At 36.4% G+C, this 18078-nt stretch overlaps 1 protein-coding gene across 8 annotated transcripts in view; it reads left to right on the top strand.

Moving 5' to 3' along the window:
* CADPS2 (calcium dependent secretion activator 2) overlaps window positions 1-18078 on the top strand; it is a 292254-nt gene that overhangs the window by 189461 nt on the left and 84715 nt on the right. For 4 of the 8 annotated variants that reach the window (XM_033057245.2, XM_033057246.2, XM_033057243.2 and 1 more), the window contains exons 11-14: window positions 159-362; window positions 5791-5799; window positions 8281-8417; window positions 11910-12097. In XM_033057245.2, the coding sequence (XP_032913136.1) occupies window positions 159-362; window positions 5791-5799; window positions 8281-8417; window positions 11910-12097 (538 nt within the window). The remainder of the gene's footprint in view (window positions 1-158; window positions 363-5790; window positions 5800-8280; window positions 8418-11909; window positions 12098-18078) is intronic. The other 4 variants (XM_033057248.2, XM_033057247.2, XM_033057244.2 and 1 more) reach the window with 1 other exon arrangement.

The following is an 18078-nucleotide window of genomic DNA, read 5'->3' as shown; positions in this document are numbered from 1 at the left end:
CTTATCTTATTTCTAGGTCATAAACACCTATAAAATGTTTTAATACACCCCTCCACACACACACATACTCTGAGTAAAACCAGTAATGTATTAAACATTGATGGTGGTTTAGAAGTAACTTGTATTTATTAAGATTACCTTCTTATTTACTGCTTCAGGTCTTCAGGGTGGACGAATGTTTTTCAACGCTGTTAAAGAAGGCGATACCGTGATATTTGCCAGTGACGATGAGCAGGATAGAATACTCTGGGTTCAAGCTATGTACAGAGCCACAGGTCAATCTTACAAGCCTGTTCCTGCAAGTCAAGCTCAGAAGATGAATCTTAAAGGAGGCAATGCCAACACAGATATATCCCCACTCTGTGAGTTGGCTTTTCTTTTCTTTTGTGGCTTTGGTTTTGGTTTTAGCTGGTAAAATATGTAGCAGATCACTCAATGAAGTTTAATTAAGCAGAACTTATTCACTAGGCAAATGTGCCTAGCAGTTCATTGTCAGCCAGAAGCTCTTTAACTCAGATTATTATTAATAACAAGGGAAATCCTGACTTGCAGGTCATTATTTTTATTATAATCCATGAAAATACAGCAATTAGCTTCATATTCCTTACAATTGACCCATATATTACCATGGAGACGGTGTTTGGTTTGCATTATATTTTTCATTAGCCAGCCAGTGTAGTGTTGAATAGAAAAGCATCAATCTATTCTCAGAATTTTTATAGATTTAGGTCAGCTTTATCATACATTGTATGTATTAGTTACCAAAAAATTGCTATGCAGGCAACACATTGTGAGTTGAAACGCAAAAGATGGGCTCCTGGATTTTCTTTTGGCACATAGTGTAATATTAAATTTCATATAAAAAATTCTAAAAATTATTGAGGTTTAAATTTTCATCACCTTTCTTTGAGGAAAGTGTCGTTTCAGAGAAATGAAGGTAGATACCATATATTAAACATATTTTAAATCTTGGTATTATCTCTTTAAAAGCATGTCATGTAGATATCTGCACAAAGGAAGCATATATAATAGGTTTTTTTGATGTCACTATGGAAGCTGAGTGTAACCCAAGGACCTTTCATAGTAACCATCAAATTTGTGGAACATCATATGATTATTTTACAATAATTCGTCATTATCATATAACCGTAATGTGTAGTGATAGAAGGGAAACATATTTTAGACTAAACTTGGTTTAGTGTCTGAAGTCTGTAGCAGGTTGACTCAAACCCTTTCTCCTCCCTCAGTCCTGCTATCACTCAGTCTCACGACCTTCTATTCATCCTGTAATCTCACATAAGTTTGCTTTTAGAAAACCATAAATCTGCTTGTTAAACTTAGCAATGTTTGTCTAAAATCCTGAGGAGCTCTCAATGTCGATGTTGAGATCATTCAAAAAAGTTTAATCTCACAAAAGCACTGTCACCTGTTTTTCATCTGAAACAATTTGGTAGGGAATTAATCTGAAACACTTTGTGAAGTACAGTAATTTCACGACCACAAGGCGCACCGGACTATAAGGCGCATCACCGGGAGTCGGCAAACTTCGCAACTTTGTAGATCATATAAGGCGCACCGGACTATAAGGTGCACATTTTTTTTTCAGTGAGGCTCGTTCCCACCTCTCCCTGTGTGGTTGCTGGCCGAGGCCCTGCCCCAACCCGGCAGCCATTGGCCCCCGGACCCGCCTGTATCCGGCGGGGCCGGGCTATGTCCGCTGCTGCTCCGTGGAGTGTCCCTGGGGCCGGGGCATGCCCACCACTGCTCCGTGCAGTGCTGCTCCGGTGTTCCCTGGCACTTCGGGTGACCTGATGCCGGCAGACTCGCCCCACGCCGCCACTGCCCCGATGCTGGCGGCTTTCCCCCCGGCCCAGGCTGCGCCTCCACCCTTTCCCTCCCCCTCGCAGCTGCTGCCCTGATGCCGCCGGGCTCGCCCTGGCCCGGCGCTGGCCTGATACCGCCGCCAGGTGGGCTCTGCTCGGCTGGGGACTGTTGTGGGCTCGCACTTCCGGGGTGGCAAATGTCGCAACTTTGTACATCAGATATGGCGCACTGGACTATAAGGCGCACTTCCGGTTTCGGGGGAAAATTTTAGTCAAAAGGGTGCGCCTTATAGTTGTGAAATTACTGTAATCTTCATTATTAAGGTGACGTAGGATGGAAGTAGCATTGCAAAAGCAAAGATGGGGCAAAAACCAAGAAGTGCTTCTGCTCCACTCCTCCCAATTCCCTGGATTTGTGCTGGATGGTGGAGTGCACTGTGTTTCTGCTTATTTCCCTACTTCCTGTCCATCAATTAGAAAGTATAAAAGAAGTGACCACTGACAGCAGTAGCCAAGGACCAGCCCCTGGTTTTGGAAATGGTGTTTACCTGGAAGTGAAAGCAATAGAAAACTCTGACCACGGGGCAATGAAAATTACAGAAAGAAAAAGGTACAAAAAGCAATCACAAGTTTGGTTATACTGAAATTGTGTTGTCAGAAATAAAATTTCTGACAATCTTAAAGAATTAAATAGCAATTATCACATCTTGATGTTATTTTAGATATTGTTTTAGAGGGACTACAGTTCTTAGGTGGAAACCATAGAAAAAGTATGGATTATTTTAAAGATATTTTAGGGGAAGCTCAAAAACCTAAAATAGCATGTATTTTTCAGTCATGCTTATGTATCTACTTGCACAAACTCATATGACTGAACTGTATATAAATCAAAAATCCATGTTTAAATTATTATTTTCCTTTGGGTTTAATATATTTCAATGTTGATACCTTCTAATAATTTACAAAATAATTCATAACATAATAATTCATAAATTTCTTTGCAATGGAGTAACTTGTGAAATTTAATTTAATGTCGTATTTATAACCATTGTTTGACTGATTTTTATAATACCCCGGCTCTGTCTACATGAGGAATTATTTTTTATTCTGTCTTTTGAGGTAGAAATGGGCATAATCAAATTATTCAGTTTGTAAGAAACTTCAAGAACTCAGGTTTTCAGATATTACCTTATCTAATTTTCTAAGGGTACTACTTCCTCTAAATATATACTGAATTTCTTGAGGCATAGTTTTACTCCTAAGAAGACTCTATAGCTGGCCTTTTGTCATATTTAAATAGATTCAGTTTCACAAGAAGTTAGTTTTCCGTTCCCATAGAAAAATGCTTGCATGAAGCTAAGTGTCTTTTATTTTTTATCAGGATATAATACCACGTACTTGAGAGACGGCATATATGTTAGATTTAATTAAATTAGTTTCCAATTTTTATCTTCTTTACTATGGTACATTTTTAGTATTAGGAAATACAGTTTTGACCAGATAATTTGTCAATTGCTGCTTTTACTATTTTTATTTTCCTATTAATGCATAATTTAATCATTTCCAGCCAATAGATGATCACATTGTTTTAGTTTCTGCAGTGTATCATACAATGCCATCTCCACGTACAGAAAGCAGAAAACCAGCTTGGGCTTTGTGAAACAAATGTCAGTTAATGGCATTCAAACCTTGAAAGTCTGTCCCCATTTTCTTTATCCTCTAAGATGAAAAATCAACTTGCCCTGATAAAATGTTCTAAAAGAACTTTCAATAACTTGGAGAAAATTAAATATCTTTAAACTGCAGGATGTAGAAAAAAATCAGCTTGAGGAGAAATGTTTTGGTGGTTGTTTTTGTATTGTGTTTATGAAATGTCTACTTTCATCCTGAAATTTTCTTGACAGTTATGAAAAGCACCTGAAAGTGGTATTTAACAGAATCAAACTACTGTAGTACCTGTCCTACTTCTAAAATGTATATTAGTCATTTTTTTCATCTCTAAGTAACTTGGTATTGCAGTTTTGTGGTATTAGGTGACTCCAAAACAAAAGTGAAGACAGGCTAATATCAGCAACGATCAAGAAAAGGAGACTGACCTTCACTTCCACTGTTCTGCATAAGCATGTTGAATGAAAGAACAGAGTCTTTAAGGATGCATGATTGTAGAATAGCCAGAAGTTTCCCAAGGACATTAATGTTTCAGGCAAAACCCCAAGGAAAAATGGATTTATTTGAATCACATAAAGGTTCAGGAAGTGATCCCTTTCTTAATGAGCGATGTATTAGGAGATATATTCATACAATTGAAAAAGCTACTGGAGTGCTTAGCACTGCTAATAACACAGGAGTTAGCACTTGTTCATAACACAGGAGTTAAAAGCAGCACCAGAGTATTGTCATGTCTTAATGAGAGATACAAAGCCAAACATAATTCTGAACCTACACTCTCATGAGTTCAGAGAAAATCTCTCTCAATTAATTGCATTTTTAAAAACAAACAAATGAAAGGTATTTTTTCATTTAACATAGTTTCCTCAGCAGGTTTTGCAGCTTTATGTCCACCATACCCCTTTTGCAATTTGGAAGACTGGAGTAACTCTACCCTCCCTGCATGTTTCCCCATTCCCTTTTATGTCCATTTCCTGCTTGCCTCCAACCATCCCTGTCTCCCTTCTAGAAAGAAAATGTTTACACCAGCCTCCACCACCTTAGGCAACCAGTAAGTCACCTGTGTGCTCTCTTCTGTTCTTGTCAGGAGCATGTAAAAACTATACAATCATCTTGAAATCTGCCCTTCAACAAAATCCTGGCAATCAGCCATTGTGCTATCCCCAGCCTGACAGTCAGCACATGGGCCAGCTGCTTTTTCGTTCTCTGCCACTTTCTCTGCAGAAGTTATTTCATGTCCTGATACCTAAATTATAAAGTTCTGGGGTCATGGATTGTCTCTTTGGCCTGTGTAGCCCTTTGGAGTCCTGGTCAATGATCAGGAGTCAAAATGTTCCCAATGCAAGCTGTCACCATCTGTCTGGAGTGGCACTTGAAGGAATGTAATGCATGTCTTACCAGTGTCTTTTCCAACCAGTTCCAGCCCCTTCTGGAACAGAGTCATAGCTCTTACCCTACTAGTCTAAGCCTTTAAATCTTTTTAATCCCTACAATACTAGATTGCTTGCCTCTACCTTCTCTTCTCTCCTGCTTGTCTGAGGTAGTTCAAATTGCTTTCAAGATGCTTAAAATCGAGCAGAGATGTTACCGAGAGCCACAAAAAGAAGTGGGTCACCACTCAGCAAGGCCAGTACCTGCAGCTCACCCTAGCACAGAGATGATGATGCAGGAAATGTCTATTTGCTTCTGGGCTGGAACAGGGCAGAGGTGTTGTGTAGGGATTCTAGAACCATTTGAGAATGTGCCATAAACATCTTGGTAGTCTTAATTCAGTCAACTCTCTATGAGCTGAATCGCTGAGGATGTGATGATTTTAATAGCCTTTGCAACTGGACTAAAATTTAAAGTTTCTTGCAAAATTGGCAAAAGGCATACTTAGAATGCTATTCTGCCCAAAATATTATCTTTATCTAAAAAAACACCTGAAGAATGACTGAGAAAGTGTAAAGAAAAATGTATTTGTATTTCTTTTCTTAGCTGTATGACTATATGGCGCCTTATATGCCTTTTGCATTTGCATGTTGTTTGAACAGAACAGCTAAAGCTCATTTGTGTAAGAATTTTAAAAACATAATCACTCTAACAATTTTTAAAAGTAGAGTCTTGAGTTATTTTATTAGTCATGGTCATATATCATTTATGAATTCTTCATGATCTTTGCTCAAGTTCTTAAATTTTTAAAAATTCCTTTTTGTTGCAAAATATTTACCAGTTATCTTGTATGTACGTCATAGCAATAAATAAAAATGTAATGTATTACTCTAGATATGTTTTTCTGTTATTTCCTGCTTGCCTACAGCTGGCAAAGGTAAGTTTTTAGTTGTTTCTCTGTTGCTTAAATATATTTGGTAACTGATTTTCTGTTACTGTTTGACAATATTATTTGTACTACTTGATTCATTCAAAAAGATGACCAGTCAGGGATCTTTCTTTTAGAATTAAATTTAGCAAATATTTATACTTTTAAAACAATATTTCTGCTTATTTTGCCCAAATTAAGTAATAGCAAATTCTGCTTTCACAATCTGTATTGTGTTCAATAGGTTACCTTACTCCTGATGATCCTCTGGATACTCTATCAGTATGGATCTGTTTCATTTGCAACATCCAATCCCCTGATTTCAAAATACTTGAACTACTTGTCAGTACTTACACTTTCTCTCTTAAAATGGGGGCATCTTTTATACTGGTGTGGTTAACCAGAGAAAAAACCAAAAGGTTATTTTAAGAATTATTCAGCTCTATATAATTTTCTACATGATGGCAAAAAGAAATATTAGTACTTTTTCTCTTTTTGTCATTTGTCTTATTATGTCTATAAACATTATAGTATATGATAAACTTGATATTCTTGTAAGTAGAAATACTTATAAGAAATGCTGAAATCAGTCACTTGCACATTACATATAATGGATTTGAAAAGAGTTTTATCTACATTTGGACATTTTGGAAGCTATAGATAACTTCATATGTTGTTCAGTACTTTTGGCAATGTAGTTGTGTTGATATCAGTTGTTTGTCTTTGAATTAATGTGTTTAAATACAGTTAAATTTCACTAATTAAGAGACAGCATTTCCTGTACCTATGCCAAAAATATGAGCTAGGTTTGTCATTAATGATAGGCTGGTCTAATGCTCATTGAAATATTGCTAATCTATGTAATCACATATGCTACAGATCTTTCAAGCATTTAAAATACATGCTGCTGATTCTGGGGTGATGGTCTCATACCTTACACCATCGACATATTGTCATTCTGTTTATTTGCTACATCCACCTTGGTGAAATCTGTCACATGGATGTGACTCTTGCTTTGACAATGCAAAGCCAAGTGATATGAATTAGTTTCTGCATCTTTCTTGGATTTGATGTTGCAGATCCTTCAGCTTGAATTAAATAATTCTCCCATCCATAAATACAGCTGAAAGTTGGACTTGACATGGATCAATATGATCTGGGGCTAAATTTCTAAATGTGACTGATTATGTTAGCATCATGCCGCAGATCAATATTGAGTTTTATTATGAACCTGACTCTATAATTTGGTTTAATCAATAAACTTTTGTGTCCTTTCTTTAGAAATTTTAGATTTCTACTATGCAGGTTTTCAAAATTGCATTTAGGATACACTTAGATCTACACTTTTCTGGTAACAAATATAAAAAGACCTAGGTTTGAATTTAAAGGAACAAAGAGCTAAGACTCTATTGAAAGGGGAAGTCAATTTTTAAGTTGATAGGACTGTTCACCCCAGTAGAGTCTATAGAATCCAAGACAGCTAATGTGCTAATACATAACTAGTCCTTTTGGGCACTGTAAGGCTTTTTCTGTCCATACTAGATAGATAATTCACATTGAAGACTTTGACAAAACATAACATTAATGAAAGCAATCACTAGAGCTTCTCTTTTGATAAACCCGCGGGGTTTAAAGGCGTTGAAAGATGCAATCTGTGAAGAACAATAAATTTGGGCCTTTGATTGAAGTGCCATTTGGGATGGTATGCTTTCTCAATGTATCTACACAAAAATGCTGCTCCCTTTTTCAGTACACTTTGCTGGAAGGTTGAAGGAGCTCTTTGCCATTACTACATTAAGGTTTGTCTCATTAAAAGCCGAGTACAAAAAGAAGGCTGGAAATGACCTAGCTCAAGCCAGTGTGTTCATTTCTGCTCCAGTTTGCCATTTGAGAAGTAGGCTTCAAGCCATGATGAATATTTCTATTTAAGTGGTACTTTGAACTGCAGTAAAGATGCTCTTTCTTTTCTGAAGAAATAAATGCACAGAACTGTTTGAGGTCCTTTTAATTTTTTCTTTTTTTTTTTTTTTCTGTATTTTGTGGTTATTTTGCTAAAATTAGGAAGATTAACCATACTAAACCAGGAAATTACAAATTTTCTATTTTACTTCATAACATTGTTTTTAAATTGAAACATTTGCAGAGCCTACCAGAAAACAATGCTTTAATACTTTTTTAATGTGCTATATTGTCTTTTCTGGCAGCCTTTGTAAATTTTGGTTCACCTGCCAGTTGGTAGCAATTTTTTTCACTGTTACACTCTGTAAATTGGTATAATAGAAAAATAGTTCAGTAATAATATTTTCAGATTAAAAGACCAAGATTCTATAATAATTCATCTGAAAGTATCTCTCTGTATGAGCTATTTCTTTGAGATACTTTCAAGAAAGCTTAGATATTGAGATTTGTATGCCATGTGTTCACTGGTGTTTGTAAGTCTGAATACACATTCACTTGTATTGTTCTGCACATTTTTCCTTTGTATAACAGATACAGACCGTGGCCAGAAACATGGCATGGATGAGTTTATTTCTGCTAATCCCTGCAAATTTGACCATGCTTCCCTCTTTAGACTGCTTCAGAGACAGACCTTGGATCACAGATTGAATGACTCCTATTCTTGTTTGGTGAGTACTGGCTGGAAGATAGATATAAAGAAGTGAGAAATAGTTGTTATAAAGTAGTCCTTTCTTCCTTGTTCATTCAACAACTGCAGTTGGAGGTGGAATAAAGGGTCCAATCGATTGGTTTTAAATTTGAAAATTACATACTTGCAAGCCGCTGCTGTGCCGCTCAATAGAAAGCAAAGAGACACAAACTGTCTTCAATTTTATCAGCTGAAATTTATCATGTCCTCTGGGGAGGTTTGAATAAAAACAGAAAGTTTTGACAGTGGCAAGAACTCCTGTGGTAGGATTTATTGACACCTGTACAGGCATTTTAAGGTCCAAATATAGTTGCCTCATCTCAGACATTTTCACCTGTCTTGTAATTCTTCATTCCACTCCGGTGTGAAGGAAAAACAGCAAAGAAGGGAGGCAGACCCATAAGCAATATGTACAGTACATTACTTGCACTGCAAGTAAAAAGGGGTGTATGATTATTAAAAGCAAATAGAATGTGATCTCTGTATCAAAATTAATGTTTTTCACATTCAAAGAATACTGTCATTACCATCTCTAAAGGTAAGATGTTGGCTGCAGTTTTCTTTTCATGCAATCATTTTCTGTTCTGTGCTTTGTGAACTAGTTCAGGATGAGGCTGCTTCAGATTTTGTTTTCATTAGGGAAGAAAACTAGAAACAATGTTATGGAAGTTCATCAGATTATACACACTCATTAACCAGGTTTGTATGGGTCAGACCTCATAACTTCCTGAGGCTTTATTTTTCACCTGATATCCTGCCTGAAACAGTGATCTCTCACTAAGGATCTAAAATGCCTCATAGCACATAATTTTTTTTTTCACTTTAATGTCCCAACAGCAACAAAAAAAGATAATGGGGATTTTTGCTTTTTTCCCCCATTGTTCTTTCTAGTCTTGTAATACAAAGAGGATAATAATTGGAATTTTAGGTTTGTTTGCAGTTGTTAAAAAGGGGAAAAATTATTATTTGATGACAGTTGCCTCCTTTTTAAAATACTGCCAGATACGTATGTGTAGGAAAGTTAAAGGTCTCATTTTCTGTCTGTGGGTTGCACACTGAATCAAAGAGGCCTGAAGGTACATCTGTACAAAGTAATTGGCACTCAAAGAGAAAATGGTTAGCTTTCTACCAGTGCATTGGGGTCAAACTCTTTTTTTATAATAATAATAATATAGTAAGACACTTAATATAACCTTGGAATCAGGAACTTTTAGAAGAGGTTAGGTGAAATGTACAGTGCTATAGCAACCATAAAGCAGATGTGTGTCTTACCACTCTTTTTTAAATTCTGCTTTTAATAAGTGCAACGGGTGATAATTTTTTAATTGCATATTTAACTACATTTCTTTTATTTTTAAAAAATTGGGAATGTCAAGGTAACAATAGGATACATGGACATGTAAGTGTGATTTTTCTTTTCTCTAAAAGCTCATTTCATATGAATTTTTAGAAACAATTCTTCCCGTATTTCAGCAAATACAGTGTAAGCACATATATGACTTATTAAAAAAATTAAATAAATTAATATATAATCTCAACTTCTTCAATTCTGCATTTTTCTTGGTATAGGGAGAGTATTGATGAGGTGGGGAATTTTGGGTTTTTTCAATTATAAAATAAAAAATGTGGTTATCTAATACCAATACTTTGTAGGATATAGTTGTTACGTGTTTGAGAGGCTTGCGAATGATATGGGATTGAACAAGGGCAAGGAAATCACACATTTATATGAAAAACGACCACACAAACAGATCTTTTAAGAGAGACTGAAATCAAATTTAAAAGTTCTTTAAAATTTTTGTTCTTGTGCCAATTATATTGTATGAGAATGAGCAGAAATTTTAATAGTTTACTTTTGTACTGGTAGGCAATGATATGCAACATTTTGTTATGTTTTCCATAAAAATATAGGGAGAGATCAGTGACGATGCCAACATATTGAGAGAATATTGAGTCACTGTTGATTATATCTAGGGCTAGGATACATATTATTGCAGAAATACAGTTAAAATTCCTTTTCTTTCTTCTTTCAATAGAATACCATATTTTGTATCAAACCTGTGTAAGCTATATGAGGCATTGCAGCATGATCAAATACTAGATTAACATCCTGAGTGCTGTTCTGGGTTCTAAAACTAAGTGTTTTCTAGAAGCAGCTGAAGCTGTTCTGACTTCAAAGAAATTAATTAGAAGCAATTTTTTTTTTTTTAATATGAAACACCTTTGAGTTGTTTCTTGTTTGCAGATAATATGTTAAATTGAAGAGTTTGGGGAGGACATAACACAGCTGGAATTCCTCAAGCAAGTCTCAAGCAAGTCTTTTAGATATTTTTATTTTAACTGATTTGAATATATTTTTAAGCATTGTTCAGTAGTATTTTTGCTGATATTTTGTACAAATACTAAACATCTGATCTTGCAGAAGTATTCACAAGCATTAGGGAAATGTTGGTCTTCAGCTGCTGTATTGATGTTATAAATTCATGAGTCTGCAAAAGCATTTTGCTAATCCAATTTTTTTTGTATATTTGAGTTTAGGTATTTCTCAATCTCTCTTAACTATTTGATGAGATGGAATGATGAGAGATGATGAGAGGGAAATATCATCACAATCAAAACAAGAACAAAGAAAAATGCTTACATAGAACAGCTGTGCAGTAGTTGTAGTTTTCCAAGGTTTATTTTTCTCCATGATGCTTTTTGGAAGCTCACTGTGCTACTTCTTCTTGTATTTCTGCATCAAGACTCAATTATATTTTTTATGGATTCACTTAAGAACTGTTTTTGTGGTGTGAAGGAGTCTGTACTCTGCACATGTCTGTGTCAGGGTTAAGCAGTTCTCATCAATACTGACTGAGAAAATTCTCCATAAGCTTGAGAATATCTAATCATTATTTAAGCTCAAATCTTACTCATCTTACTCATATGGCTTTTAACAAACTACCTAGCTTTGCATCTCTTTATTAGTAAAAGTTGTTTTAAAACTGTTAGAAGTGCATGCATGTTACATGAGTAAAGGGCAGAATTGTGGTCAGAATATTAAAGTTGCAGCCACAGAGAACTAACCATCCAGAAACTGTGTTTTAATGTCTGTGTTAATGTCCCTTAGCATTTCCAAATTCTAGTTTGTATCTTATGATTGATTACTAAAACAAAATTAATCATTTTGAAGTGTTAGTTTATTTTAAGTTATGACATATATAACTTTGGATGTATTAGGATGATTTTGTAAACAGTGCATTTCATAGTAGTGGTAACTCACAACTGCAAATAGTTTCCTGACATGTAATCCTTTCAATAAGTGGACTATTGTAGGATCTAGCTTCCCGTGCCATCAGCATTAGTCAGATGGAAATCATTCTAATATAGAAAGTTTATGTAATGGCCATAAAAATCTGTGTTTCTATTCTTTGTCTGATTTCCAGAGTGGGAAAATAAATCTCAAAATGTTGTGTGTTTTTTTACCTTTCAGGGCTGGTTTAGCCCAGGTCAGGTCTTCGTGTTGGATGAATACTGTGCTCGCTACGGGGTGCGAGGCTGTCACCGCCATCTCTGCTATCTCGATGAACTGATTGAATATTCAGAAAATGGTTCTGTCATTGATCCAACCTTGCTCCACTACAGCTTTGCATTTTGTGCTTCTCATGTTCATGGTAACAGGTAATTTAATGGTATATTTTTAAACCCATAGTATTTAAATGCTTAGTCTGAATAAAAGTGTTTATAGGTGCTTGCATTCACCAATTAAGGAAATGCACACAACAGAAATAAGTTCATGAAAGTTTCTTCAGAGGTTCCATACAGATTATTGTTTAAAAAAATCTTTTAGCATGTATTTTCTTAATGAAATGTGTTTTCAAGATAAAAGGAACTCATCCTGTGAAAAGAGTGGTCTGAGTTTATGTTGTGGTACTAAATGGTGTTTCCAACATTTTGAACAATTTTGCAGTTTAAGAGAAACTCTGACTCTTTTTTCTGCAGTCTGTAACTTGGCAACTAATCATACTACACTGAGTTCTTCTGTCTGTGCTATCACAAAGAGAAATAACATGTATTGGGAATTAGGTGTTAACCCCCAGACAGGAAGAGCTAGGACCCTTCTGAAATTCTTTCCACTAGACAGGTATACTGCTTCAGGAGCTTTTGGCCACAGTGTTTGTCTTGGGATGATATCTTCATTCCACTTGCAAGTGAAAGACTTAGAAAAAAATTGAGTTGTTACTTTGCTATTTTTACACATTCTTTAGAAGAAGCACTGCTTCATCTATGTCATTCCAGACTGTGAGAGGACAAGCTCTGCTGTTGGAGAGCAACTATTGCAGATCAGATCATAGGATAGCTCAGGTCAGGAAGGATGACAGGAGATCTCTGGGCAAACCCCCTGCATGAAGCAGGGTCAGTTACAAGGTCAGACCAGGTTGCTCAGGGCTTTTTCCAGTCAGGACTTTACCCCATTTGAACCTGCCTAATTTCAGTGTAACTACACACATATCTGTTGCCTCTTGTCTACCACCCAGTACCCCCAGAGGGCTGTCATTCTGTCCACCTCCTGTTCTCCAGGCTAAGCAAGCCTCAGCCTCACATCAGAGCATGTGCTCTGGTCTCTCACTGGCACAGTGGCAATTCAATAAACTTGCCCCCCATCTTCCTTGTATCTGAGTGAGAAGTGAGGCAGTCAGTCAATCAAATTTTAGGGGAACATGCATTTATTCCTATTTTGTGCACTGGAGTTGTAGATTGCCATATGGAATATGTTTAACCAGTTCAAAAATAGTAAGGAGAAGCCCAATAGATCCTCCCAACTGATCCAATCCTGCCACTAGGGGAAAACATCACAGTCCCAAAAATAAATTACTCTCAGTAAATCCCCAAACTTGATCAGGATTGGAAGAGAGATGTTCTGCCCAAGATATATGCTTGTGTTGCTTTGCTACCAGTCAGCCACAGAGGCTGTTTTACTTGTCCTCGAGCCAGAGAAGAAGAGGTAATCCTTAGGAAGGATATTGTTTCCCTCCCTGGCTCAGACAAAGCCTCATCTGGAGCTGGGAATTTGTGACCTGAGTGATTTCATAGTGGTCGGCTAACAATATATAATACGTGATAATAATATCCAAAATTGAAATGTTTTTGAATGTGCTTGAAATGCTGTCAAGAATCTTAACATTCATACCAGTAAGTTAGGAGATTTCTGGCTTTTATATGGTAACCTATTCTCTGTAAAAGCATGCTTCTTCATCAGTTCCTCAAGAACCTGACACATTCGTATTTCCTATTGAGTCTAAGTCTTTGTTCTCGCCTTTTTATTATTGGTTTCAACCTAAGAAGACAAACATATGTGATAATTGCTCAAACTTATTTCAAGAATTCAAAGAAAGGTAGATACATTTCTTTTTATTTCATAATTTGAGTGAAGGACAGCCATGCACGCAGTGCATGAAAATATCTCAGGGAGCACATCATTTACACAGTGGTAAGCACTCTGTATTCTGTCTATTCCTACAGTACAGATATTCTCTGAATAGCATTATGAGTGTTTTAGGAATAAAAGAAGTGTTGAACAGAGAGGGTCTGACTAGAACTGAGATATTGTAAAAAGGAAGAAAAAAGAAACACGAAGAAAGAAAAAAAGTAAGTCAAGGACAGAGGCAGACACACTCACTCAGAATGACAGACACAGATATACAGGCACATAATATACCCACTCATTCATTTACCACAGCACTAAGAAATAGTAAAAGGTAAAAGAGACTTTCACAGACAATGCACGACAGGCCAAAGTTCTAGGCTGGTCCCTGGCGTTACACATTTTTGTTTTGTAAGTCAGGCTGGGAATCAGAAAGACCACAGAACAAAGGGCTTTATACTCTGGCCATGATGTATTTAATTGATATGTCACCTTTGCTTCACAGGGGGATCTTAGACCCTCCCCTAGCCTGAGAAAGATCATCAAAATTGATCTTGAAGTCAGGTGGTGGAGGAGCATGTGGAAATGCAGCTGCATCTGTAGTTCATATTGTCCATTTCTTTTATGTATGAATTTTAAAATAACAGGTAATCTAATGACATCAGTCAAACAATCAGATACAAGTGTCTCACCTGCATTTCTGGTGAGGAGTAATTCTGAATCAACTTTGGCTCTTTTCACCCTTCATATGTTTTCAAAATTCTTCCAATGTGTTTTTGAACCTTCAGGTGTCTCCTGTGCTGTTTTGCTGCACCCTAGGACTTGAAACATGTTTCATGCTGCAGGCTGTCATCTTGCAGACTTTAACGCAGTACCATGGGTTTATTTCAAGACATCTGGAATAAACGTGTAGCAGTTCTGTTGTCATAGAGCTTCAGGGGCATTGGGAGCACAGAAGAGACCTGAACTGAGCTCCAGTGTAGGCTGTATGCAGCAGACCTTGTCTCCTGATGTCAGGACTAGAGAACAGCCCCCAGCTTCTTTTTTTTCTTTCCTGAGGTGAAGATATAGACAGCAACTTCTGCTAGATTTATCAGGCATACCTGTACTTTGTGTGTCTTATGCCAGTGTTGTTGGTTTGGGAACAGGAATGTTTACTCAGAGTCAAGAACAATGTGCTGAGTCCTAGACTGAGAAATTCAAAGCTTATCTCTTCTTTTCCTTTTCCGTTTGTTAGTCCATTACAACTGGGCTATCCAACTGCTTATGTAGAAAAGATATTTCTGCTTTTGTAGATGACAGTCTTAAGATACTCTCTTCCTAAATAGCCAACAAGGAAAATATTTCAGTAAAAACAATAGCTGTGCTGCTAAAACAAATGTATTGGTTTTGAGTCAACTATTTTCTTTTCTTCTGTAAATAAAATAATTTTTCATTGTCTGTACTTCTGGTGCTATGTGGATTTACTGTGCTATCTCCTTTGGCTTCTCATCACAATGATTTTCTTTTGAAGTATTACATGGTCATTCATATGAAATATTCTATACAGTTCCCTATAGTAACAGTATAGTTAGTTCACAAATAAACTTTTTGCTCTGCACTTAAGCATAAACTTATTGCTGGTGAAGGTAAATGGGCAGAACAGGGAACTATAGGACATTCCTGAATGATGACATTTCAGTCTAAACAGTCCAGGTGGGAGCTATTGTTTTCTTCCCCATCATGTTCACTCTTGTCGGCTTTTCATGCTGTGACTTCTATTCAGTCCTTCTTGTCTGAAATGAATGCTGGTGGGTATCACACGAAGTGTGAAGTGACTTCTTTCCACCTGCTGAGTTATGGACTGAATTGAAAAATTCAAAATTCAAGCATATTCCCTTGCTATACCTTTCTTTATTCAGAAAGATATATGATGAAATGGAAGTTCAGATATGAGATGTGAATGTGAAAGTAATGCTACAAAAATCAGCTGAACTGAAGATGAATAGGTTGGGTTTGGGTTTTTTTGTCTTTATTGTAAAAGCTTCAGCACGTGTGTTTCCATAGGAGAACAGTCATGTTGAGTCAGGGTTCTTCTAAGCCAGTCAGTCATCTGTCTCCAGCATTCACCTGCTTGGAGTAAAAGAAGCTCAAGCATGTGCAATATTTCCTCTTTCTGACTCCCAGCTCTTTGCAGCTCAGAATATGCCCTGTTTGGTAACTGGAGTAAGTCTTTATTTCAGGTACTTGTCCACTGCACCCCTGAACCACTGTAAGCCCCTTTCACCCTCAACACCTCTGACAGCAGGTTCCACAACTCAGCCTCCTCTTGCTTGAAGAACTATTGCTTTGAACTTGACTCCTGCACATCTCATTTCATGCTCTGCTGCTATTGGAGAGGTGAAGGAGAAAAAAGAAAAATGCTGTTCTGTCTCTTTGCTATTTGAGATTCAAGAATTGGAAGTGAACAATGCAATGATTTCATTGGACAGCAGTTTTCTGATAATTCCTTATCCTTTTCTGGTGTTTCCCAGTGTTGATTTGCTCCTTTGACTGCCACTGAACAGGGAATTTCATTGAATTATCCATCATAAAACCAGGATCTCCATTCTGAATAATAACTGTGTTTTCCTTACATTTATCTATGTTTCTCATTGTTTTCTGTTGTATTTCTACCTGATTTCATGGGGTCTTTCTGGAATTCCACACTATGCCACATAACTGTCATTAAAATTACAACTTCTATCACCTCAGTTCTCAGCTGTTTGCCTGGTCATTTATAAATACTGTAAAATAGCACAAGTCTCAGCACAGATCTCTGCAGAGCTCTACTGATGACATACCTTCACAGCAGGTACTCACCTCTCTAATTTTAAACGTAAATATAGGAACTTTTACTCAGACACTGTTTAATTGCCTTTAAAGCCTTTGATTAGGGACTCTGTCAAAAGAGCTTCAGAAATCCAGGTATTTCATATGAGTTAGGTCACACTCATCCACCTGTTTTTAGTCCTTTTAGAGAACTTCAGAAGGTAAGATTTCTCTGTCTTATGGCTTCAAAGCCATATTTCCTTACTTTTATCCTTAGCCATATTTCCTTACTTTTATCCTTAAATATCCTTATATTATAGTTCCTTCCAATTTTCAGGAATGTATGTAATATTTACTGGCCTGTATTTCCCTTAGCTCCTTGGAGACTTTTTCTGATTTTTAGCCTCCCATTTTGATTCTGATCTCCCATTCCCCAGAAGAATGTCAGTTGTCAATGAGAACTTTCACATACCTACAGGTAATTCAGGTTGCCAGGTGATCCTGGCAACTTACAGCTGTCTGTTTTTCTCATTTGTTCCATGAGAGGTTTTTTTAGTTGCTTTCATTTTTAAAACATACTGTGCTGAAAATTAAGAATTATTTTGCTATGAACAAAGAAGGGTTCCAGCATAGAAGTCTTCTTTATAATATTTTACTTCATAATAATACACCAGCACAAAAAATTCATTTTCTATCTCTGTAATAGCCTTTCCCAATATAGAGCTACTTTTAGCTCCTTGCCATCATTTGGCAATGTAGACTCTCCAATAGGCTTCTTGCTTTGGTTATACTTGGAGGAGATACCTTAAAGAAAAGTGAAACAATGGAAACTTTGGAGAGTGCATTGCATTTATGTATTTATTTTCATTTTTCAATGTTTTGTGGTAAGAAATGTTTATTGTGATTTTACACTTTGTGTCAAGTCATAAAAGAATGTTCAGAGAAATCATCCCTTTTAAATCTGGGTCAAGGAACTTCATAAAAATAAAGAAATTAGTACCATTACATTGCTCTAACTCTTCAGATTTTTTTTCTGGAACTTCTGAATAGGCATTTTCTTCTCTGACTAACTTAACTTTAAAGTAAGGTTGTCTATATCTTGATGATTTTTCTTTCATTTTGTATCTTTCATAAGCAATATATAATAGGACTCAAAATAAAATTCCAGAACTTTAGTCCATAGTTTCACCATTTATCTGCACGTGGTCACCATCTGACATGAAACATTTTCTCCAGTTAATCTGAGGCATGTTATGTTTTCACATGCACAATTTTATATATAAAATATTTGAATATCATATAGACTTTTTCTTAGATGGTTTTCCCAAAAAAATATTGCTAACAGAATTTTGTGGAATATTTTGACTTTAAGGACTTGAAAATGCTTCCTCTTTCTGTTGTGTTTCTTATTCACTCTCAATCCTACGTGTTCTGTCTGTGTTGTAAC

This window comes from Catharus ustulatus, chromosome 4, assembly GCF_009819885.2.
Source record: "Catharus ustulatus isolate bCatUst1 chromosome 4, bCatUst1.pri.v2, whole genome shotgun sequence".
Lineage (NCBI taxonomy): Eukaryota > Metazoa > Chordata > Aves > Passeriformes > Turdidae > Catharus > Catharus ustulatus.
The sequence above is the reverse complement of the archived record's forward strand: the minus strand, read 5'-3'. Positions and strand labels throughout refer to the sequence as shown.